The sequence below is a fragment of the Macrotis lagotis genome, chromosome X, assembly GCF_037893015.1.
Source record: "Macrotis lagotis isolate mMagLag1 chromosome X, bilby.v1.9.chrom.fasta, whole genome shotgun sequence".
In the NCBI taxonomy this organism is placed as follows: domain Eukaryota; kingdom Metazoa; phylum Chordata; class Mammalia; order Peramelemorphia; family Peramelidae; genus Macrotis; species Macrotis lagotis.
The window spans coordinates 603,720,344-603,745,987 of record NC_133666.1 but is presented as its reverse complement, the minus strand read 5'-3'; the positions used below and the strand labels follow the sequence as shown (position 1 = coordinate 603,745,987).

The 25,644-nt window shown below is 35.1% G+C and overlaps 1 protein-coding gene across 6 annotated transcripts in view; it reads right to left on the bottom strand.

The window, feature by feature from the left end:
• The window catches only part of KHDRBS3 (KH RNA binding domain containing, signal transduction associated 3), a 291,640-nt gene that overhangs the window by 5,671 nt on the left and 260,325 nt on the right, over positions 1–25,644 (bottom strand). For 2 of the 6 annotated variants that reach the window (XM_074202589.1, XM_074202596.1), the window contains exons 8-9: positions 19,635–19,693; positions 16,372–16,578 (exon numbers count right to left, since the gene is read on the bottom strand). The exons of 1 other annotated variant lie outside the window; for it this stretch is intronic. In XM_074202589.1, the coding sequence (XP_074058690.1) occupies positions 16,487–16,578; positions 19,635–19,693 (151 nt within the window). In that variant the 3' untranslated portion in view covers positions 16,372–16,486. Of the gene's footprint in view, positions 1–16,371; positions 16,579–19,634; positions 19,694–25,644 lie in introns of those variants that run through there. 3 more of the 6 variants (XM_074202590.1, XM_074202592.1, XM_074202594.1) reach the window with 2 other exon arrangements.

Genomic DNA, 25,644 nt, shown 5'->3' with positions numbered 1-25,644 from the left:
TGCCCAAGGCCACACAGCTAGATAATTATTAAGTGTCTGAGACTGGATTTGAACCCAGGTACTCCAGACTCCAGGGCCGGTGCTTTATCCACTGCGCCACCTAGCCATCCCCTATATATCCATTTTCAATATCTCCTTGAACTCCAAGTTTCAGATTATGCAATCACAGAATTATGGGAAATGAATTTGGTGACTATTTTGAAGAATTCTGAGGTTGAATTTATACTCTATCCAAGGAAGCCCATTATACTTTTGTTTAATTCTTGTGTTAGAAAATTTTTTCTTATATATGCAAGCTCAACTTAAATCTGAAACTTCTTCCCTTAGTTATTTTTTGTCTCTTAGGGTCAAACAGAACATCTAATCTCTCCAAATGTCAATCCTTCACATGACTAAATACAGCTACCATGTTTCCTGAAACTCAATAATTTAAATTTCACTTACTAAGATATGGATACAATGACTTTCACTGTGATTGGCCTTCACCTTTAGATTTTTATCAGTGGAAATACAGAAATGAATAAATACTCCAGGTACAGGCTAACCTGGGCAGAGAGCAGAAGTGTTATAACCTTATTTCTGGAAGTTGTCTTTTTAAATACATAAATGAGTCAACATTAATTTTATCTTTTGGTTGTTTCATTATACTACTAACTAATATGGAACTTGCATGATACCAGAAGTCATGGATCTTTTTTGTACACACTTGTGTCTAATCATGTTTCCTTTACATCATATTTGTAAAGTAACTTTTTAAATCTAAGTGTAAGTCTTTACTTCTACTCCTATTAAGTATCATCTTCTCAGATTCAGTATAATGCTTAACCTTGCTAAGATCTTTACAGATCTTAACTTGGTCAATCATGGCTTATGTATATAAAGTATTTACCTACTTTAAACTCTGTGTCAACTGAAAATCTGTTATGGTTCCCACCTATGCCTTTGTCTAAATAACTGATTTCATCAGATCTCTTGGGTTCAATTATCTCTTATGAATAGAATTCCCAGATCTATATATCCATCTGCAGTCTCTCTCCAGAGCACCAATTCCACATCACCAATAGCCTATTTGGCATTTCTAATTAGATGTCTCTTAGATATCTCACATTCAACTGATACAAAACAGGATTCAACTTTTCCCCTCAAACACTTGTTCCTTCCTTCACCAGCTTTACAATACTGAGTTGTTGGCACATTTCAAACCGGAGATGGGGGGCAAGAAGGGAATAGAAAGTGAGTAACAAGGAAATGTAATGGGGAAAAAGGTTACATCCACCTAAGAATTCTAGAGGAAGAAAATTCAATTAAAAAACAAGAGCACAGGCAAATAAATCAACAGAGAAGATAATATAATTAGAAGGATGGGTACAGAAATTTCAAAAAATTATGATTCACTAAATAAATGTTACAAACCAAAGGAAGCTGTTGCAACAACTTTTGATGATACATGGAACTCTATGGAATTCCAAGAATACAGAATATTAAAAGATTTCCATTATGATTCAAAAGACAAATGAAAAATATGAAAGAGCAACTTAGAAGATAATAAATAATACAACTTATAGCCTGTTATGCATAAATACTTAGCAGAGCACAAAAACTTTGACGTTCTTTTCTCTAAAAAGTTGCAACAATTGTTCATCATTAGAATTGATAAATTTCAGCACAATGTGAATTGAGCTTTGAAGTATATGTCCATTCCTTCCTCCCTTATTTCCCCCAGATATCTTTGAATTTCTTCAGTTAGCATTCCTGCATTTGGAAACTCTAGAGCATTTTCTTTCCTAGTTAAGAAGTTATCTCTGTAGAGACCAACAACAAAGGAAATGGAAATTCAAATGACATCATCTCTAGAAATTACATAAGGGATGGATTAGCAAATTTTGAAAAGCAAAGGAATTCAAATGCAACTCAAAGTGACATACCCTACAAACTTCACTTTAAGCAAATAAAAAAGATGATTGCTAATAAGAGAGGGACTTGTATTTTCTAGTAAAAGGAAGGAAGAAAGAAGGAAAAACTGAGGTGATGATGATGATGATGATGGTGTTTGTCCATTGTTCTCAAAAAAAGACCATGACATCAGGGAGGTGATGTCATGACAAGCATGTGAATTGGATTTGAGTGAGGGGAAGTTGGGTTAAGTTACCAGACTCACTTTCTCCTCCTGTCATCTGGGTCCAGTGGCCAGATATGCATCAGGACAACTGGAGATGGTTCTGGATGAGAGGCAGTCAAAGTTAACCAACTTTCCCAAAGCCATACAGCTAGTACTTGTCAAGTCTCTGAGGCTGAATTTGAACTTAGGCCCTCTATACTTCAGGGATGGTAGTATACCTATGGTACCCTACAGATACTAAGAAGAGAGTGAATAGGAAGTGGAAGAGGCTATGAATGATGGCCTCTAGGAATTTAGCAACAAAAAGGAGGAATGGCATGAGACATCATGGGAAACATGGATCAAGAAATGGGTTTTTGAGGATAAGAAAGACAAAGAAATGTTTGTATGTAGTAGGGAAGCAGAAGGTAAACTGGACAAGATTTAAGAAAAATGAAAGAGGAGGCAGAGTCAAGATGGCAGTATACTAAATTCCCCTTCCAAACCTTGAAAATAATGCCTCAAAATACTGTAGTGACAGACCCAACAAAAGGACAATGTGAAACTATTTTCTATCCCAAAAATTTAGAAAGTAAATAGCTAGGATCTGTCTCACTGGAGTGAGAATGGAGCAAAGTTCAGTGCAGGTGGTACTCCAGTAAGCAGCATAGGCCTTGGGCATGTTTGAATTGGTAAATGGTGAGCTCTGGAGCTCACAGACAATATATTGCCTGGACAACTGATCTAGCCTCAGAACCTTGACACTTGACATGTCACTTAACCCTACCTGCTTGGCATTTTGGCTTTCTCTAGTCATCTTGATTCATATTTGGCCACTGGACCAGAGGGCTCTGGAGGAGAAAGTGAGGGGGGTGACTTAACTTAGCACTTCCTCACTGAAATCCAATTTACTTGTTTATTGTGGCATCACCTCCCTGATGTCATGGTCTTTTTCACGAATGAAGGACAAATAGCATCAATCCTTAAGGGGAAAAAATGGATACTTAACAAAATTGAGAACTTTCAAGCCTTCTTTTTTTTTTTTTTTGCAAGGCAAATGGGGTTAAGTGGCTTGCCCAAGTCCACACAGCTAGGTAATTATTAAGTGTCTGAGACTGGATTTGAACCCAGGTACTCCTGACTCCAGGGCTGGTGCTTTATCCACTGTGCCACCTAGCCGCCCTATTTCAAGCATTCTTGATGAAAAGATCAGAGCTGAACAGAAAATATAATTTAAAATGAAGAAAGAAAAGCATGAAAAAATAAACTGGAAAGAAAAATCACATGTAATTCAGCAAGATTGAACTGTTTGCTTTCCTATGTGAGAAGATGGTACTTGTAAGTCCTAAGAGCTTTATCATTTTTAGGGCAGTTAAAAGAAGAATATAAAGATACAAAGTACAGGTGTGAGTTGACTATGATGGGATGATATACAGAAAAACCCCAGAGAAGGGGAGAAAGGGGAAGGGAGACATAGAATGGTTTTATAGTGGAGTGGAAGATGAGGTTGTGGTGGTGGGCAACTTTTAAACCTTACTCTGTCAAATAATTTGTTACTTGCACAGGTAAAACTATCTTATGCTATAAAGAAGTAGGTAAGAAGGGGGTTAAAAAGAAAAGAGATTGGATTTGGGGATGTGGAGGTCAGAAGTAAAACACTTTTGATATAGTAAGTTGGGAAACAATTTTTACAACTAGTGTTTCTGGTAAAGGACTCAATTCTAAAATATATAGAGAACCAAGAAAAATTTATAAAAAAAAAAACAAACCTAAGTCATTACCCAATTGATAAATGACCCAAAGATATGGAAAGGCGATTCTCAGGTGAAGAAATCAGAGCTCTCTATAGTCATATGAAAAATTACTCTAAATTACTGATTAGAGAAATGCAAATTAAAGCATTTCTGAGGTACCAGATCTCAGACTGGCCAATATGACCAGAAAGGGGATTAGTGTTGGAAGGGCTGTGGGAAACCTGGGACACTAATGCATTGTTGGTGGAGCTGTGAACTGATCCAGCTTTTCTGGGGAGCAATTTGGAATTATGCCCAAAGGGTAATAAAAATGTGCATACCCTTTGATCCAGCAAAATTACTATGGTACTGTATCCTGAAGAGATCATGGAAAAAGGGTAAAAATCCCCTTGTAAAAATATTCATAGCAGCTCTTTTTGAAGTAGCAAAGAATTGGAAATTGTGGGGATGCCCATCAATTGGGGAAAAGGCTGAACTAATTGTGGTATATGTATGTGATAGAATACTATTGTTCTATAAGAAATCATGAGGGATGGGGTTTCAGAAAAGCATGGAAAGACATGGATGAATTGATGTGGAGTGAAATGAGCAGAACCAGAAGAACATTATACACATCAACAACAACTTGGGTGAAGATCAACAATGATGAACTTGTTCATTTTAGCAGTACAATAATCAAAGACAATTTTAAAAGGCTTGTGTTGAAAAATACCATCCATATCCTGAGAAGGAACTGTAGAGTTTAAATGAAGACCAAAGCATATTATCTTCAATTTTATTTTAATTTATTTTATTTTTTAGGTTTTTTTGCAAGGCAAATGGGGTTAAGTGGCTTGCCCAAGGCCACACAGCTAGGTAATTATTAAGTGTCTGAGACCACATTTGAACCCAGGTACTCCTGACTCCAGGGTGGGTGCTTTATCCACTGTGCCACCTAGCCGTCCATTATCTTCAATTTTAAAAAAGATGTCTTTGTATTATATAACTTTTTTCTCTCTAGTTTTCTTCTGTTTGGATCTGATTCATCTCTCACAAAATGTTCAATATCGATCTATGTTTAGCATGGTTATATATATAAAAAGTTTATATTAGATTGCTTTCTGTTGGGGAGGGAGAAGGGAAGGGAGGGAGAAAAATTGTAAAACTCAAAATCTTGCTAAAAATTATGGGTTAACAAGATCAAAAAATGTAGTAAATTGGGAAACAATATTTACAACTAATGATTCTGACAAAGGACTCATTTCTAAAATATACAGAGAACTGAGTCATATTTTTAAAACAAAAAGCCATTCCCCAATTGACAAATGGTCAAAGGATATGCAAAGGCAATTTACAGATAAGGAGATCAAAGCAATCCATAGCCATATGAAAAAATGCTCTAAATCATTAATTATTAAAGAAATGCAAATTAAAGCTTCTCTGAGGCACCACCTCACACCTCTCAGATTGGCCAATATGACCAGGAAGGATAATGATCATTGCTGGAAGGGTTGTGGGAAATCTGGGAAACTATTACACTGTTGGTGGAGCTGTGAACTCATTCAACCCTTCTGGAGAGCTATTTGGAACTATGCCCAAAGGGCAACAAAAATGTGCATACCCTTTGACCCAGCAATCCCTGAAGAGATGATGAAGAAAAAGGGTAAAAACATTACTTGTACAAAAATATTTATAGCAGCCCTGTTTGTGGTGGCAAAGAATTGGAAATCAAGTAAATGTCCTTCAATTGGGGAATGGCTTAGCAAACTGTGGTATATGTATGTCATGGAACACTATTGTTCTATTAGAAACCAGGAGGGCCGGGATTTCAGGGAAGCCTGGAGGGATTTGCATGAACTGATGCTGAGTGAGATGAGCAGAACCAAAAAAACACTGTATACCCTAAAAGCAACATGGGGGTGATGATCAATCTTGATGGACTTGCTCATTCCATCAGTGCAATAATTGGGAACAATATTGGGCTGTCTGCAAAGAGGAGTGCCATCTGTATCCAGATAAGGAGCTGTGGAATTTGAACAAAATGCAAGGACTATTCCCTTTAATTTAGAAAAAAAACCCCAGATATCTTATTGTCTGATCTTGTTACCTCTGAGACTTCTATTTTCTTCTTTAAGGATATGATTTCTCTCTCATCACACCCAAATTGGATCAAGGTACAACATGGAAACAAAGTAAAGACTGACAGAGTGCTTTCCGTGGCGGGGGTGGGGTGGGGGAGGGAAGCAAGATTGGGGGGAAAATTGTAAAACTCAAATAATATCTTTAATAAAAATAAATTTTAAAAAAATATGGGTTAAAAACTACCATTGTGTAGATGCAAGTAAATCATTTGATTAATCAATTCTACTATTAGGTCTGTATCCTATAGAGATGGAAAAAAAAAGGAAAAGAACCCATATGTATAAAACCATAGCTATTTTGTCTGTGGTGGCAAGGAATAGAGGGGGTGCCCATTAAGTTTAGACATTCCCTGAACAAACTGTGGTATGCGATTGTGATGGAATACTACTGCATTATAAAACAAGCAGAATGATTTTAGAAAAAAATATGTAAAGACATGAAATGATGTAAAGTGAAGTGAGCAGAAGCAGGAGAACATAGTCCACATTGACAGCAATATTACATGATGATCAACTGTGAAAGACTCATCTACTCTCAGAAATAAAATGATCTATAACAATCCCAAAGTATTCCTGATAAGAATGCTATCCACATCCAAAGAACTGATAAGATTCTGGATGTGAACTGAAACATACATGACAAAGTTCCTTAAATTTTTTACTTTTTCAGTGCTGTACCAATCAAATTATCAAAAATTATTTTATAGAGGTAAAAAATACAATAACAAAATTTATTTGGAAAAATAAAAGTTCAAGAATATTAAAGAATTGAAAAAAGTGAAGGAAGGTGGCTAAGAAAATATACTGAGTACACAATTCTGTTGTTTGTCCTTTGTTTTCATATTGGGGTGATGTCTCAAGTCATGGGTAAATTAGATTTAAGTGAAAGAGTTGCACAAAGTTATCAACTTCACTCACTCTTCCAGAGTCTGGCCATAGTCTTGGATGTAGTGGATGACCTTGGCAGCTTCCATGCCTAAGTTCTAAGCATTTCACAGTGCCTACTTCACTCACCTTCATTGGTAGTGGGAAAAAAACATTATCATCTGTTCATTCACCAGGAAATCTTCAGCTGCTCTCCCTAATTCATTGATGGGTTTGAGGGCCATCAGTTACCTCAACCTGGTTGAAACTGTCTGCTGAAACTGTTGACCAGGGTACAGTCACATTATGCATACTACAGTTTCTTGGAGCTACAAGTGAGACCTGAGTGCCAGGTAGACACCAAAGGTGATGAACAGCCCTGAAAAGGCTCAGCAAATCCTCACTCCAGAGGTGCCAGACCCCTTCAAAACTCTACTAATCCTGGGTATACAACAAATAGGAGGTAATGATCACAGTAATATAATGTTGGATAAAAACAATAATGCCAGCTTTGAGACAAGAAGCCACTATTTGACAAAAACTACTGGGAAAATTAGAAAGCAATTTAGCAGATACCAGATACAGACCGTTCTCTCATAGTATTTACCAAGATAAGGTCAAAATGGGTACAAAATTTAGAATAAAAGATATCAAAAGAAAATTAGGGGGGGCCATAGTTTAGATATCAGATCTAGAAAATAAGACAACTGCAAGTTATAAAATGGAAAATGTTGATTATATTAATTTAAAATTTTCTTTATATAACCAAAAGCAATGCAACCAAGATTAGAAAGAAAACAGGGAAAATAGTTTTCTAGTAAGATTCACTGATAAAGGCTCATTTCTCAATTATATAGAGAACTCAATTATAAAAAAATTATCAAAATATATGAACAAATAGGATTCAGATGAAGAAATCAAAGATATTCAGGCCTTGGGAGGCACCAAATCAGTAGGGGCTTTTAGCCTACAGTTAGAGGATAAGAAGGAGATTACAGGGGTCTTTTTGTTAATACTGAGGCAGGACTCTGTTGCTTGCATCTGGGTCACAGTTCTAGGGAGAGGAGGACCAGTCACACACAAGAGCTTGCTGCTTCAGGGGACCCTCTTCATAGTTTCAGGGAAGAAAAGAGTACATGTGGTCACTCCCAGGCCAGAGGACAGGGCAGGAGAGTTATTAATACTTGTTAGATTATACTACCTTAGAAGAACTGAAAATTTGCAGGCACCTGAAGTATCTCTGAAAATAGCTTCACAAAACCCTAGAAGATTGGGACACTCTGCCCTTCACCCTGGAAGCAAAGCTTTACTTATAATTGATAGTTAAAATCAAGTCATTAGTAAACAGGAAAAGCAAAAAAAAAACCAAAACAAACAAACAAAAAACCCCCTCTAAACATTGAAAATTATGTTAGAACCCACACACTGAAGAAGATAACAAAAGTCAAATTTCCCACATCTAAAGCCTCCAAGAAAAATATGAAGTAATCACAGGTCATGTATAACTCAAAAATCTTTTGAAAATCAAGTAAGAGAAGTAGAGGAAAATTTAGGAAGAAAAATAATAGTGATGCAAGAAAATAATGAAAAATGAGTCAATTGCTTGTTAAAAAGATATACCAAAAATACTGAAATTAGACTAGGTCAAATGATAAAAGAGGTATAAAAAGTTAATGAGGAGAATGCCTTAAAAAATTGAAAAAGAGGTATAAGAACTCACTGAAGAAAATAATTTCTTAAAAATTAGAACTGTGGGGGCAACTAGGTGGTGCAGTGAACAGAGAACTGGCCCTGAAGTCAGGTTGACCTCAGTTCAAATCTGACCTCAAGACACTTAATAATTACCAAGCTGTGTGACTTTGGGCAAGTCATTTCACTCCATTGCCTTGCAAAAACAAAAACAAATTAGAATTGTGCAAAGGGAAACTGATAACTTTTTGAGAAATCAAAAAATAACAAAACCAAAAGAATAAAAAAAACCTAGAAGATAATGTGAAATATAGGAAAAGAATTGATCTGGAAAATAGATCCAAATGAGATGATTTTAAAAAAATTGAACTATCTGCAAGTCATGATCAAAAAGAGACTAGACAATTTAAAGAAATTATCAAAGAGACACTATACCCTAATATTCTAGAACCAGAGGGTAAATTAGAAATTGAAAGATTTTGCTGAATCCCTCTAGAAAGAGATTCAAAATGGAAACTCCCAGAAACATTACAGTCAGATTTCAGTTGTTTCCAGCTCAAGGAGAAAAACATTACAAGTAGCCAGATAGAAACAATTCAAATATCATGGAGTCATTGCCAGGATAACAAAAGATTTAGCAGTTTTTACATTAAAGGGTCATAGGGCCTTGTATATGATATTCCAAAACAAAAGATCTTGAATTACAACCAAGAATCAAGTACCCAGCAAAACTGAGCATAGTCTTTCAGAAGAAAAGATGGACATTCAATGAAATAGGAGATTTTCAGGATTTTCTGATGAAAAGACCAGAGCTGAGCAAAAAATTTGATCTGTTTACCAGGGTATAGATACACTGATCATGCTACAATTTCTTGGAGTTGCATTTGGGACCTGAGTGCCAGGTAGACACCAAAGGTAGGATGAACAGTTCTGAAAAGGCTCAAGTGAAGTATAAAAAGTAAACAGGAAAAGGAAATAAAGTATTTATTGATGTTGAAATTGATAACTAATATGAATTTTATCATTATCAGGGCACTTAGAAGGAGTATATCGACACAAGTGTGAGTTTCATGTGAACATGAAAGGATGATATCTAAAACAATAAAGGAGCAAAAGAGGAATGTATGGGAGAAAGGTAAAGGAAGAGGCAAAAATGAGGCAAATTATCTCAGAAGAAGAAAAAGGTTTTACAGTGGAGTGGAAGAGGTTAAGTGGAGTGGAGAGGTGAGGCTGAGTAAATGAAATTAACTCTCACCAAGAACTGGTTAAAAGAGAGAATAACATACACACACAGTTAGTTATAGAAATCTATCTTACCCTACAGGAGAGTGGGGGGGGGGGAATAAGAGAAAGGGAGGGGAGGGTAACGAAAGAGAGGGCAGATTGGGGGAGAGACTCTTCAGAAGCAGAATAATTTTGAGGAGGGACAGGGTGAAAGGAAAGTGAGAGTAGAATAAATTGAAATGGGAAGACTAGGATGGAGGTAAATAACAGGATCTTTAAAATATAAAAAATAATTTTGAAGAAAGTTTCTCTGATAAAAAACCTCATTTCCCAGAATATTGAATCAAATTTTTAAAAGAATAAGAGACATTCTCCAACTGATAAATTATGAAAAGATATGAACAGTTTTCAGATGGAGTTAGTAATGCTATTTAAAGCCATATTTTAAAAAATACTCTAATTCACAATAGTTAAATTCTTCAAACCCATTAGATTGGCTAATAGGATAGAAAAAGAAAATGACAAATGTTAGAGTTGATGTAGGGAAAATAAGACATATTAATGCACTGTTGATAAAAGCTGTGAAGTAATTCAACCATTCTGAAGAGCAATTTGGAACTTTGCCCAAAGGGCTTAAAAAACCATGCCTACCCTTTGACCTAGCAAAGATCTATAGTCCGGAAGAGATGAAAAACAGGAAGCAAAAGGCCTTATATGTATAAAGATATTTATACCAGCTTTTTCTTGGTGCAAGGAATTTGAAATTGAGTAGATGTCCATCAGCTGGGAATGGTTAAACAAACTGTGGTATGTATTATGATAGATGATGAACTGGTTACTCTCAGAAAAACTTGGATAGAGTCATATGAGCTGACACAAAGTGAAATGTACAAAGTTAACAGCAATATTTTAGGATGATCTGCTACGAATGACTTAGCTTCTCTCAGCAATACAGTGACCCAAGACAACTCTGAACTTATGATCCCCAGAGAGAGAGTTGATGGTGTCTGAAGCATACTTTTTTAAAAACTTTTACTTGAGATTTCTGTTTTTTCGCGGGGGGGGGAACTATGTTTGCTTTCATAAATTACAAAACCACCCATTTATAACCTATTTCAAACTGCTTACCTTCTCAATGGGGGGGGGGGATTGGGAAGGGTGTGAGGTGTGAGGAAGGGAGAGAATTTGGAACTCCAAGTTTTAAAAACAAATGCTAAAAATTCTTTCTTACATGTAACTAGGGTAAAATAAAATACTAAATACAAAAGAAATGAAATCAGAGCTCCCTATAGTCATGTGAAAAAATGCTGTGAATCACTATTGATTAGAGAAATGCAAATTAAAACATCTTTGAGGTACCACCTCTCACCTATCAGATTGGTTGATAGAAAATGACAAATTCTGGAGGGGATATGGAAAAAATTGAGACAATAATTAACAACTGGTGAAACTGTGGACTGACCCAATCATTCTGAAGAGCAATTTGGAACTCTAACCAAAGAGCTATAACTAAACATACCCTGTAATGCAACAGTACCACTAGGTCGGTAATCCCAAAGAGATATAAACAAAGAAAGAAAGAAATGGACCTACATGTACAAAAATAACTAGAGCTACTCTTTTTATGGTAGCAAATAACTAGAAATTGAAGGGATGCTCATTAATTGGCTGAATAAATGGTGGTATATGATTGTGAAAAAGTACTATTGTTGTATTAAAAATGATGAGCAGGATGCTTTCAGAAAATCCTGGAAAGGCGTACGTGAATGAATGTAAAATGAAGTGATAGAACCACAGGTGCACTACAAATATAGTATCTGAAATATTGTATGATAATCAACTGTGAACATCTTAGCTTTTCTCAGCAATACAGACATTCAAGAAAATTCTTAAGGAGTTAATGATGAAAAAATACTGTATATCTCCAGAGAAATAAATGATGGAATCTTAATGCAAATCAAACTTATTTTTTTTTAATTTTTTTTGGGAGGGATTTTTCCTCCATGCTTTCTTTTACAATGTGACCAATATGAAAATATATCTTTTTGATCATGTTTAACACCTTGCTGTCTCAGGGAGTACACATGGAAGTGAGGAAAATTTGGAATTCAAACTTTTAAAACATCAATATTATAAATTGTTTTGACATGTAATTGGAAAAAATAAAATACTAAGTTGGAAAAAAAACATAAATGAAACAATAGAGATGAGGGTAGGGACGGTTACATGGCACAGTAGATAGAAAGAAGGGTATGGAGTCAGGACAGCTCATCTTCCTGAGTTCCAGTCTGGCTTCAGACATCTGCAGCCAAAGGAATCCATGACACAAATGATTAGTTAACTTTGGTTACAAAGTGATGCCTAAGGTGAGACTTGAAAAAAGAGAAAGATTCCAAAAGGCAAAGATGAGAAGAAAGTTTGAGACATGAGCTACAACCTGAGGAAAGGTCAGGCAGGAAAAGAAATGTCAAATTTCCAGAACAAGATGAAGGTCAGTTGGTGCAAAGTAGAGTGAATGAAGGGAAGTCATATGAAATCCATGACTAATAGGTTGGAGAATGATTGTGAAGAGCATTAAATCATCTAAGATCTGGTGTACAGTATGGGGTGTTCAGAGAGGACTAAGCACCTCTGGGGTGAGGGCTGTTCATCCACCTTTGGGGTTCACCTACATGCAATTCTCCCCTGTTGTTCCAAGAAGCTGTATCTTGTTCAGTCTCCACAACCTGGTAAAATATCTTGGCAGAAGGACTAAACGAGAAGAAAGGGCAGCTAGGTGGTACAATGGATAGAGTACTGGCCTTGTAGTCAGGAGGGTGGGAGTTTAAATCTGGCCTCAAGGCAAGACTTGAGTCTTACTATATGTGTGACTTTGGGCAAGTCACTTAACCTTGTATCAGGGCCATCTCCAGTTGTCTCGATTCATTATCTGACCACTGGATCCAGATGGCTCTGAAGGAAAAAATGAGGCTGGTGACTTAACACAGCACCCCCTCACTCAAATCCAATTCATGTGCTTGTAATGGCATGATTTTCTTCAAAAATGTCACTGTTGCAGCTTTTTTTGTGGTGGCAAAGAATTGGAAATTGAATTAATGTCCATCAATTGGGGAATGGCTGAACAAATTGTGGTATATGTACATTATGGAATACTATTGTTCACTTAGAAACCTGGAGGGATGAGAATTCAGAGAAGCCTGGAAGGATTTGCATGAATTGATGCTGAGTAAGATGAGCAGAACCAGAAGAACTTTTACATCCTAACAGCAACATGGGATGATGACCAATCTTGATGGACTTGGTCATTCCATCAGTGCAATAATCAGGGACCATTTTAGGTTATCTGCGATGAGAATACCATCTATATCCAGAGAAAGAATTGTGGAGTTTGAACAAAGACCAAATACTATTACCTTTAATTTAGAGGAAAAAAACCATTATCTTATTATGCAATTTAGCTATCTCTTATACTTTATTTTTCTTCCTTAAGGATATAATTTCTCTCTCATCACATTCAACTTAGATCAATATACACCAAAGAAACAATGTAAAGACTAACAGACTGAGTTCTGAGGGGGATAGGGGGAGGGAAGCAAGATTGGGGTAAATTGTAAAATTCAAAAATAAATAAATACATCCTTCAAAAAAAAGTCATGGTTTTCTTTGAAAATGAAAGACAAACATTATTAAAATCAGAGGAAGGATAAACTGCATGAGCAGATGAGAGCAATCTGTTCTAATGGCCATGAAGGTGGCTAAAGTAGGCCCTGGGAAGAACTTGAGCTTGGCCAGATGCCAATGATTCCCAGGTCCTCTATCCCATCCTAAACCATCATTTGACTTTTGTCTTGCTACTGAACTTGGATGACTCAGGAAGAATGAAGAAGAAAAACCAAGCCAACTATACTTCCCTTAAACCCAATCCCTGTGCAATTCAAGAATTCACTTCACATTGTCACTGATCTTCTTTGAAAAAGAATGATGAGAACAAGCTGCGTTCCTATTCTGAACATTCTCAACAGAATCTCAGAATTAGAAACAAACTCAGTATTTGAATAAGAATTCCCTGAAAAATACTCATCAGCCTCTTCCTGAAGATGTCAAGTGAGGGCGAATTCACCACTTCATAAAACATCCCATGATATTTTAGGCGAGCTATCCCTGTGGCTTTTACCTACTGGAACTAAGCAAAAAAAAAAAATGTCTACTCTATTGTCTAGAGCCCTGGGTTTGGAGTCAGGAAAACCTGAATTTAAATGTGGTCTTAGATATTTACTAGCTGTGAGATCCTAGGCAAGTCACTTAGCTGCTGTCTGCCTCAGTTTCTTCAACTGTAAAATGATGATAAGAACTGCATCTACCTTATGTAGTGTTGTTGTAAGGATCAAATGAAGTGTCTAGCACATCAAAGGCAGTATATAAATGTTTTTTATTTCCTTTATTTCATTTTTTTCTCCTTGACGAGATGACAAGTCTAATGCTTTAAGATAGCTATCATTTCTCCACCCTGACTTTTCTTCTTCAGGCTTAACATCCTGAGTTCTTTTAGCTCCTTAATCAATTTTGCCATTTTCCTTTGGTTACAATCCAGTTTATCTCGTTTTTTCCTAATGACACTGTAAATACCATGATACTATGGCTTATGTACAACATAAGAACAGTTTAAGTTCCTATTGAATGAATAGATTTAATGATATTTTTAAGATGTACCTTGGTGCTCTAAAATCAGTGTCTTTAAAATTTGATTATAATCTTTTGAAGATCAAATGCAAAGATGTATGAAGTTCTTTGAAAACCTTAAAGTACCTTATATGTGTAATTTTATAAGTTATTTTTAGTCTTTTTAGAATTTTTGATCAAGTCTGACAAAGTAGTTATTTGATGCCCTAAAGTGTGAATGGAAGAAAATTAGATTAATGTTATAGCATCTTTCCCTCAGAGATATTTAAATATACAATATTAAAATCTATTAAACTATAACTTTGACTTGATATAATCAAAACATGTGAAAATCAACTGGGATGGATGAGCCTTCTACCAGTGAAGATTTTAATAATCTTGCTCACTTTGACTTATTTACATTTCAGAAGCTCTCTTTCTGACCTTAGGAGCTAATTTGCCATAATCACTAGCCTTGATAATAAGAAAACATCATGGGAAATTTTCCACCTGGTTTTAGATGAGCATGAAATTATTTTCATCTTCTATTAAGTGTCAAAGCATTGGGAACAAACAAATTACGTACCATTGTTTGCATTAGGTTTGAGATGGGTTCTTCTTGCTCCCCAAGACGGTTGGTATTTCCTGACAAAAGAAAAGAGCCTTTTACTTCAATAGAATAAAGAAACAAACCCCCCCCCCCAAATTTTAAACATTTCATGTTATAAATCTATGCCACAAAAGACAAATTCAATAAAAAATTAAACAGTTGTAATTTTAAGTACTGTCCTTATTTACTAAAATTTATGAACAAATAATATATTACAAATTACTAGTTATGAGGTTTTACATTTGTTTAATAGGGAATAATTTGCCCCAATTAAATGGACTCAACTAAGGCTTTTTAGATTACTAAAACAAATTAAACTTTTTAAAATGATAATTTAGGTGATCTTCAAGCCTTTCTAAAATTGATCATAAAAATTTCTAAGTTGTATTCTTCCTGATTTTATTAGTTATATTAAGATAAATTAAGTGAGATTAAAATCTGATTTGATTTATTTACCTTTGAAAATGAAGACCGTTTTAAGGGTTACACATCCTCAGCCTCTGACGAAAGCGACCTCAATTAGTCAAGTCAGAATGTCTTTAATAGCTTTGTGTTTATTACTTCCAGCACGGAGCGAGGTGTTCATTAAGGTACCAAAAGTCTCATAAAAATTCCAAAGTTGCACTAGTGAAAAAATGCTCAACAAGATGAAAACTAATCACATCTTTTTCAGAAAATTCAGTAGTTAGATTTTAAAACCAGTTTTAAACAAGATTTGGTTTTAATATGGCACTCAGGCAGAGCAATACCATTTGGAGTCTTTAAACAGCATTTAAACCTACTGTGAGTATATGACTGAACATTTAATTTTATACCATTTTTAAATGGTGTACAATGTTTAGTGTGACCCTTTTATGACAATCATGGTTAAAGGATGTTTTTCCCTGTTTACTACTATTTATGAAGGCTTTTTTATTAATAAGAAAAAATTGTTAGCTCACACACACGGCTTTTCTTTCAAAAGTTTATTTAGTATCAAGCAAGAAGAGACTTTGCTTAACACTACAGAACATTTCAAGACTTGAGTTACAAAAGAATACCACATTATTTGCATTTGTAATTGGCTTCCCTTTTTACACATCTTTGCAAGAGGAAAAAAAAACTAGCATATGGTTGAAAGAACTAAATTCTGTGGACAACCTTTAAAAGGAAAGGTGAGGCTTATGTTAAAAGAATGGATTAACATGTTTAGTAAACCTAATTTTTTGTTTAACACTAGTTAATCAAAGGTTATTTTTTTCTTTTGATCTCCTATTTGTCATATACAGACTGGCAATAACAGAGTTCCTTGTTTTACATGTCTTTCTGCCCAGTTTGTTGTTTCAACAAAGTAGTTTAAGTTCAGTCCATCCATTCAGATTTTAAGCGCTTTGATTTATTAAAAAGGGATTGTTCATAGAAAAAAATTACTTTGAACAGTATACAGGACTGGTGGAGATTGGATATTTCACAACATCAGAGAGTACAATCAGTATCTGGCGTATGGCTGGTCTCTGTAGAGTCCCTTTGTTGTCCTTGATGAAGGTGCCTTATGTCTTGAGTTAGTCCACTCTTCTTGTCCTAGAAAAGGTAAGAGTAATTATAATTAATTATTTTTACTGACAGAAGTATGGTTTAATTTTTTAGAGTCTAACTTAACATTGAACCAATGGATAAATGCCATCTTGAATGTGTCTTTTGTTTGAGGAGTCAATCTGTTCTTTAAGGCCCAATTCCAATGCTGATGCATCTATAAATTTTCTATAATGCTCTTCTTCAGCAATTGTATTTTTTTTCCTAGAAGACCTTACAAAATATTTGGTTTGTATCTTTCTTGTTTATTTGGAGGGTATTAGCATTCCTGTCCTTGGGATGCCCTCTCTTCTCAGCTATTCCTACAAAGCTCAGGTCAATTGACACTACCAATACAAGGATACCCCTTGCTGTGCTGGGAGATTGTTATTGTTTTTTTAAATTTAGTTTCTGTATGGTTTAGATTGAAATATATATGTAGACAAAGGGAAGAGCATGGTTACTACTAGCTGTGTGACCCCTGGGAAAGTCACTGAACCTTTCTCTATAACAGTTTTTTCATCTGTAAAATATGGATAATGACAGCATTTCATAGGATTGTGAGGGGATGAAATTACTAGCTATTTATGTGATAATGTAGACATGTACATGTGCATGTATGAATATACACAGACATTTTTCACTCTGAAGAATTGAAGTAGGATGTATTTAACTTTGAATGTAGGAAGCATTTATCTACTGTTCTCATTTTTATCTGGAATACCTAATGCAGTGTCTTGCAAAGATAAGGTGTTTAGTAAGTGTTCATTCACTAAAGAAAGGAAGAAAAGAAAAAATGCCAATCATTTATATATAACTTATTCTATGGTACCAGAATGAATTCCAGAGGAGCAATAATTTCATCTTATCTAGTTTTTTCAATCTGTTAGCACACAGCATAAAAAATAAATGTTTGCATAGAATAACTGAAAATTCTATGGCAATTTATTAAAATAAACAAAATTTCAAGAAAACAATTACAGACATGAGAACTAGAAGTGACTTTATGAGATCATCATGTTCTAATTTTGACAGATAAGGAAGCTGAGATTCAGAATGGAGGAAGCTACTTGTCTATGTATGTTATATGGCTGTGGCAATTCTAGGTCTTATAGAGAGCTTTCTCAATCAGGAGTCTATGGATCTTTTATATCCCACTATGAGGATCAAAACTGCATTAACTAAAACTTTTAAGTATTCAAAAAAAATCCCTCTAACTAGTTCTACTACTATACCCTTACAGGTACTCATTTAAGAGAAGCTTATATGCTGAGAATTAAACCTTTGCCAATTGTGCAGTTATTTATATTTTTATATATTACATATTGTATATTAATAAGTAATATATAAGGGTATAGATATATATTATATAAATAAGGATGAATAAGAATATATACATATGTGTATAAATTATAAGGAAAGAATCATGGGCAGCTAGGTGGCACAGTGGATAGAGGACTAGCCCTGGAGTCAGGATGGACCTGAATTCAAATCCGGCCTCAGACACTTAATAATTTACCCAGCTGTGTGACCCCACTGCCTTAATAAAAATTCAAAAAAAAAATAAAAGAAAGAATCAAAGTCCTTTCCAATGAACAGACAAAGAAAATAAAATAAAATGTCACAAGACATGGGCAGGTACTCTAGGAAGAGGGGATAATGTACCTTCAATGAATCTTTTTTATGGATGAATATGAAAATCAAAGTTATATTGGAAGAAAATGCTTGTACTTATCAAGATGCTATATATTGTATATATTCTTATACTAATGTAATAGAAAAAATAAGTTTTGTTACTGAGTTGTTTGTGAATCACTGCTCTTTCAACAATTTCCTCAGTGAATTCTAGTACTATGCATCAAAGAGTTAACTTCTGTACTGCAACATACAGCAATTTAAAGGCTTTGCTGTCCACAGAGACCAATTTAAAAAGCTGTGAGGGGAAAAATGCTTAGAATGACCTCTTCTTTTGATACAAACATGCAATCAGCTACATCCCCTCAAGCTAACTTGCATCAATTTAAGTAGACAGCATTCAGCAAACCAATGTATTTTTATAAGCGTTTGTTACGACAAACAAAAATCCTAGTTGAGGTCATCATTGCTTAAGGCAGGCGATATAACAAAATGCACTTCAAAAGGAACACCAGAAAATGGTTTTCCAGTTATGTTCAGAAAAATGTCATAACATCCATTAACTGGTATCCTGATTCACTTGTACTGCTTACCAGAAATTCATGGGTTTTTGAGCTCTTCAACTAATTGAAGACTTCTTGTCCTCTGATCTTTCGCCAAAGATTTAACATTCATCTTTCAATAAAAGGTGCTTTTTTTAAAATGGGCATTCTGCTGTCACTACAGATTCTTTTAATTAAACCTGTCATTGCTACACTTATAGATCGTTCTGAAATATAATTTCAACCATTATTATGATTTTACCAAGAGTTGTTTAGTTGTTTCTACATCAGTATCCCCATTTCCTTAAGCCTTTTATCTTTCTAAAAGCTTTTGTAGCCTTTATATAATGATTATCACTGTAACTTTTTTTGAGAATCCAAAAAAATGGGAAGTTAAAAAATATGTACATACATAGGTATATAGTCATATTATATATGTATACATGTATACACATACCCCCACACCTCTGTATATGCACAAACATACACATATGAATGTCTTTATGTGTATACCCCCCCATCTAACCCATTAAAAAAACAAAATGGAAACCATTTTAACTCAAAATTTCTCATTTCACTTTTATTATTGAGGGACAAAGACACTTCAAAGGAACTGTACCATTAAATATCTTCAGTCAAGTGAGCTATTTGATAAAACTGGCAAATTTATGGTAGTAAAAGAATAAATTTTGTTTCTATGTTTGTGGAATTTCAAATACAACCTAGCGTAGGTTTATCAACTTAAAGGGCTTTATGAAAATTTCTAGGTAAGTATAAATGAACTCATAGAAAACTTTTATTTTATGCAGGTCTTAGAGATTTCCTCTTGGAAGATAGATCTTTGTCTTTTTCTTTTCTACTCATAGTTCATCTTGTCAAGTTACTCACCATATGAATCATAAGTCTCTTCACTAAGTCCATGCCCATAATCATAGTAATCAGCACCACTGCATTAAACAAAAACAAAACAAAACACACACATACAAAAAACAAAGTTCAAAATGGGTAAAATTATTTTATAGAATGTCTAAGTACAGCAAATTATTTATTCTGACTCAACAGAAAATTCAGAATAAAAGACTGATTAAAAGAAAAAATAAAGTTCCCTAGTTGCGATGAGAGAATACTTGCACTAGTACCTGGGTATAATTAAATGTTTTCTTCATTTTCTCAAATCTAATAAAATAATTCTTACATAAGAAATTCACAGAAAGACTTGTTTGACTCTTTATGTAGGTGTAGATCAGAACCAGGATTAGAAAACAAAGTAGGATATCCATTACATTGGAATGCTGATATATCCTTTTATCCTTTTAGAAATGGGCTTGCAGAAGTGTAATGCAGTTATATTATTCCTCACTTGAAAATTTTCTTAGAGCAAATGCAATCTTGTGCTCTGTTTATGTTCCAGTATTTGTCTGAGAAATTATCAAAAACAATTATTTCCATATACACAGATCATACTTCAATAGTCTATGTAAAACTTTAACTGTCCATTGAGTACTACTTGCTTTTTTCATTAAAAATAAATTCTACATATTATTTTCAAAACTGTTCTGTGATTTCTTCTGACCTTCTATACTTTAAAAAAAGGTACAATGGACTTCTTTTCACACCACTTTACCCTCCCCTAGCATCTCCAGATCTCCCTCCACCATTAAATGAGAATAAGGGAGAAGGGTTTTTTGGTATGAATAAGAATATTCAAGCAACACAAATTTATATAATGATAATGTCCAAAATATATATCTTTGCATCTTGTGTCCATCCCATTTACTCAGCAAGCATGGCTGATCATTGAACTGATCAGAATTCTTGAGTACTGCAAAATTATTTACAATTGCCCCCCCCTTTTTTGGCAAGGCAATGGGGTTAAGTGGCTTGCCCAAGGCCACACAGCTAGGTAATTATTAAGTGTCTGAGACCGGGTTTGAACCCAGGTACTCCTGACTCCAGGGCCGGTGCTTTATCCACTATGCCACCTAGCTGCCCCGCTTATCCCCTTCTTTATATTATCTTTATATACATTGTTCTCTTGGTCCTCCTCATTTCACTCTGCATCAGTTCCTCCTACTCAAAAGAGTTTCTCAAATTGTCCTTGTCTTCATTTCTTATGATAGTATAATATTCCATATATTTATATGCCACAATTTGTTTAACTCTTCCCAACTGCCCAAGAGGTCATCCATGGTATCCCTTTAGTTTAGAGCTCTTTTCCTTTCCCCATTTCCAGAACAGTAAGTTTACTTGGTTCATGACTTCTCTTCTGTATCACCTTCTCTCTAAACCACCTCTTGCCTAGTTTTTTGTTTTTCTCTTGACTTCGATATCTTTACATCAAATTTGCCTGTGTGTGTATATGTGTGTATGTGTTCAAAACTCCATGGTCCATATCAGATAAGAGCAAGGCCTATTTTATGCCCATTCCACCAATTCCTTTTGCTACTTTGGTATATTTTAAAGCATGAGAAGGAGCCAAGTTCCTCCTCTCTTTACTCCTCCTATTCTCCCTTCTCTTAAAAATTTTACAAAAACACAATCCTCCTTAAGTACAAAAACTTTTGTTTTTCCTATTTAATTCCCTCAATAACATTTGAAGAATTAAAGATTCTGAACCAACAATGTTTCTTTTTTCTCCCTCCCACAGTACACATACACACTCTCTCTCTCTCTCTCTCTCTCTCTCTCTCTCTCTCTCTGTCTTCTGATTTCTCAAATATATTTTCATTTTAAAGTTCTTATGGACCAAGGTGTTTGTGGCCATTTTTGTTCTTTTCTTAAGAAATTCTTGAAAACCTTCTTAATTCTATTAAAGTTTTGTCTATCTCTCCCCCACACACTGGAATATTAGACATATCCTATAGTTTTTAGAAGAAATTGCGATATATTGTGTGATGCTGACTGTAGCTCCTTGGTGTGCTGGCAGTATTGGGTTTTTGTTTTTGTTTTTGTTTTGAAATGGGATCTCGATTTTGGTTTCTGAAAGTTTTCCTTTTGGAGTTCTTTTCAGGAAATGATTATTAGATTCTCTCTGGATTCTTTGGTACTATCAGATCTGGGTAATTTTCATTTACCTGTGACCAGGCTTTCTGTGGTATGTAATTATATTGATTTGTTTCCCAGGTCAGTGTTTTTTTATTTTGTTCTAATATTTATATATATTCTTTCAATGAGTCATTGATTTCTGTTTGATGTATTTTAGTTTTCCACCTCCAGCTCTAAGCTTGTCATCGTTGGATATTCAACATCCTCTTCCAGTGTCTACAAACAGTGTTGTGGAGCTAAGTTGCCCTGGGCTATGGCCATCTGGGGCCAGATCTCAGAAGGGCACGTGGTGTATTCTCCACTGCTCTGGAGGAGTTCCAAAGTCTACATTCTGGGGCTCTGTGTAGGGAAAGATGGAATCTATTGTGCCGGGCCTTGCAGTTTTATAGATATCCCTGGACATTTCTGGTCTGCACCCTGGCCCAGGGGCCAGCTGACTGTTGCCATCACGCAGTCAGTGTCAAGAGACTAGGCAAAGATCAGATCAGGTTTACTACAAGAGAAATGATCATGAATGTGGAACTTAAAAGAGTTCACAGTTCTTATAGAAGTTTGCAAATTTATGACAGAACAATAAAAGGTGGAGAACACAGGAAGGGGCATGGCATGAGAGAAGAAAGGGGCAGTGACCTCTCACCAAGGGGAGGAGCAAGGCTCATTTCTTTTATTTGGGAACCACTAGACTATGAAGATAGGAGGGGGTCTGTTTCTCTGCAAAGGACCAGTTGCACAAGCATGTTTTCCCAGCCTGGCAGTTTAGGGGTGGGGGGGTAGGTTTGTCCTTGGCACACTCAGGGCCTCCTGCAGGTTCTGGATAAACATAGCAACTCAAAAAGGCACAATCAGGAGTCTCCTTAAAACCTTTAATGCTGTGCATTTCTGGAGGATAAGTCATAGTATAAGATTCTCAATTGAATTTAAATTATATTTTACTATGAACTTCAAAGATTTTGCTTGAGTAGGTAGCCAACCTCCCTAGCTGGAAGTCTCTGCTTATGACTATGCAGTCCCATAGTCCTCACCACAGAGATACAGTTTGAGGGGTTCGAATAGTGAAAGAATTTCACACTGACTCACACTCAGGGTGATAAAGAGCAGTTAAGGTTTTATTTCTCAGGTAAAGGGTTATTGCATGCAGGCTTTATACTTAAAGAAGCAGCAGCTAGCCGAAGAAAAAGCTACAATTTATATGGGGGTACAGTGGATGGCCTACATATTAGGAAAAGGGGAGGGGTCTGCATAGGCATAATGAAGAGGATTATTTCAGGGTATTCAGGGGTGACAAAGGCTCATTTTGGGAAACAAAGTGCAAATAGTTTATCATGTTGAGCTGCCTGTTTCTCAGTCCTTGTGGGATCCTTCCTGGTAGCCAAATAGTAAATTTAAAAAAAAATAGAAAGTAATTTCAAGATGAATTGCTAATAATGTAGGGAAAACAAAGACATAAGAAGGTAAAGGGATTTCCCCAGGGTAACATAAAAAGTTAGTTTGAGATTTAAACCAGGCCGCTTGGCTCTTTCTCTCTACCTCGTTTTCTTTTCATTATAATGCAGTGCTTTTCATGACATTCATGTTGTTCATGCTAATACTAATTGATAAGGGGGGAAAAGAAGCAGACTAGTATTTTTCCTCTTTCCATCACTTTTGGGGAAAATCAGTGTCCTTAGTCTTTTCATTTGTTTCCCCACCAGCTGGCATGGTTTCTATTCCTTCCTCTCCTAATAATATGATTGTTACCAGTGAACAGGTAAAATATACAAACTGCATTCAGGAATAATAAGATATGCATAGGTTTGTCTCTTGGAAAATCATTGTAATAGGGAGCTTACTTATTAACCTATGACTTTACCCATTTTAAATTGAAATTATTTTAACATTAAAAATGCATTACTGTTTTCAGTCACAAATTTATATAAAATTTCTGATTTCTATACTTTCTACAAGCAATTCTTTGGTCTTACAAGTCAAGTTCATTATTGTTTATAGATACTTGAGGACACAAAGAGAAAACAGCAGTCGAAATCTTGTCTGGAGTAAGTTTAAATAAGTCCTATTTGATTATAAGGTAAAGGTATCAAGATTCTTAACAAAAAGCTAAAAATTTCTTATCATTGAACTTCAAAATTGGATATCCACAAGCAGTAGATCAGCCATGTTTCTAGTTTTATTCTGAACTAGTCTATCCAGTTAGGTCTGAATTACTTAATCAGCATTGTTGCCTCTGTTGTAATTAGCTAGTAAGTAAATCGGGCAAAAAAGTACTAAAAAAATAACTTCTCAAAAGAGCTTAAGAATAGCAGGTTCAGGGGCAGCTAGGTGGCACATTGGATAGAGCACCGGCCATGGAGTCAAGAGTACCTGAATTCAAATTCGGCCTCAGACACTAATTACCTAGCTGTGTGACCTTGGGCAAACCACTTAACCCCATTTGCCTTGCAAAAAAAAAAAAAAGAATAACAGATTCAAAGGCAAAGGATGGAGCTGGGAAATTCCCTTTATCCAATCCCATGCTTAACATTGTCATTATATCAGCTGTGACATGTTAAAGCAGACATTATGTGTTATGCACTGTGATCAGGGCTGCGGATTGCAGTTTGTTTAAATGCCCCCTTCTCTCAAGGAGCTCATATTCTGTTGGGAGAGACAAACATATAAATGAATAGGTTCATATAAAATATAGAGAGAATAGTTAGAAGTAATCTCATAAGAGGAGATACTTTTATTTTTTATGCTCCCAATGGACTTTTATAATTTATTGTTCCTGTTAAATATGTTTAAACATATGATTAGTCAATAATACACACATTACTTCTACTCCATATAATGTATTTTCAATAGATTAGAAGTAAAAAGGAACTCAGACCATCAAGTATTCATTTTAGAGGTGATAGAAGAGGCTAAGTGACTTTAAACAGTTAATGTAGTTTCAGAGCTACAACTCAGACTACTTTATTCCATCTCCAAATCCTGTTTCTACTCATAGTTATATCTGTTTTAATCAAAGTTATTAATAAAATTGGTTCACTTATAAGCTTATCGCACAATTTTTGAATTAGAAAATGTAGAACTCGTTATAAAAGTAAAACCCCTAATTATAGGGAAATCAAATTATAGCCACCTGATTATAAAAATTTCCTTAAACAGAAGAGAAAATTGGTGAGAAATAGTCAACTTGGACAATGCATTTTGTGATGTTATGATTAGAGATTTTCTTTAAAACATTGGTATTAGTCATTCAGCCAAGTCATCACAATATTATTAAACCCATAGGCTATATATGTCTTACTGCAGCCTTCAGAAGCTCTTCATTATAGAGGTTGTTATGACCTGATTAGCAAAGAATTGATTTTATGCTCCATCTATTGGGATTTGGAAAATGGCTTTGTGTTCAAAACCCTTCACAATAATAGGATCCCATTGATTTACAGGTATTTATAGAATGAGTCCTAGTTTTGAAATGAGAATTTACTAGTCAACTCAGTCAAATAACTTTCTTACTTGTAGTTTAGTTTCCATTTCTACACAGCCCTGAAAAAAGCACCGCTCTCTGCTTGGTCACCTACACTTAATGAGTAGCAATTGTTCACTAATAAACAGGACTGTTGTATGCCCTCTTTTGTTCTCCATTGGATATGTAATATTGTAGCAGGAAAAAATGGACTGAATGACCATATCCTATCATTAAATGCTGTTTTCAAATCTAATTATTTCTTTTTCCTTTTCTGTTTTAGGATAGTTACTATAAGAACCTTTAGTCTTCCATTGTTTACTAGTGCACTATATACCTTGGACTGTTTCACTTTGCCTGTCTATAAGAGTCTTGCAATAGTTTCTTTTTTTTTTGCAAGGCAGT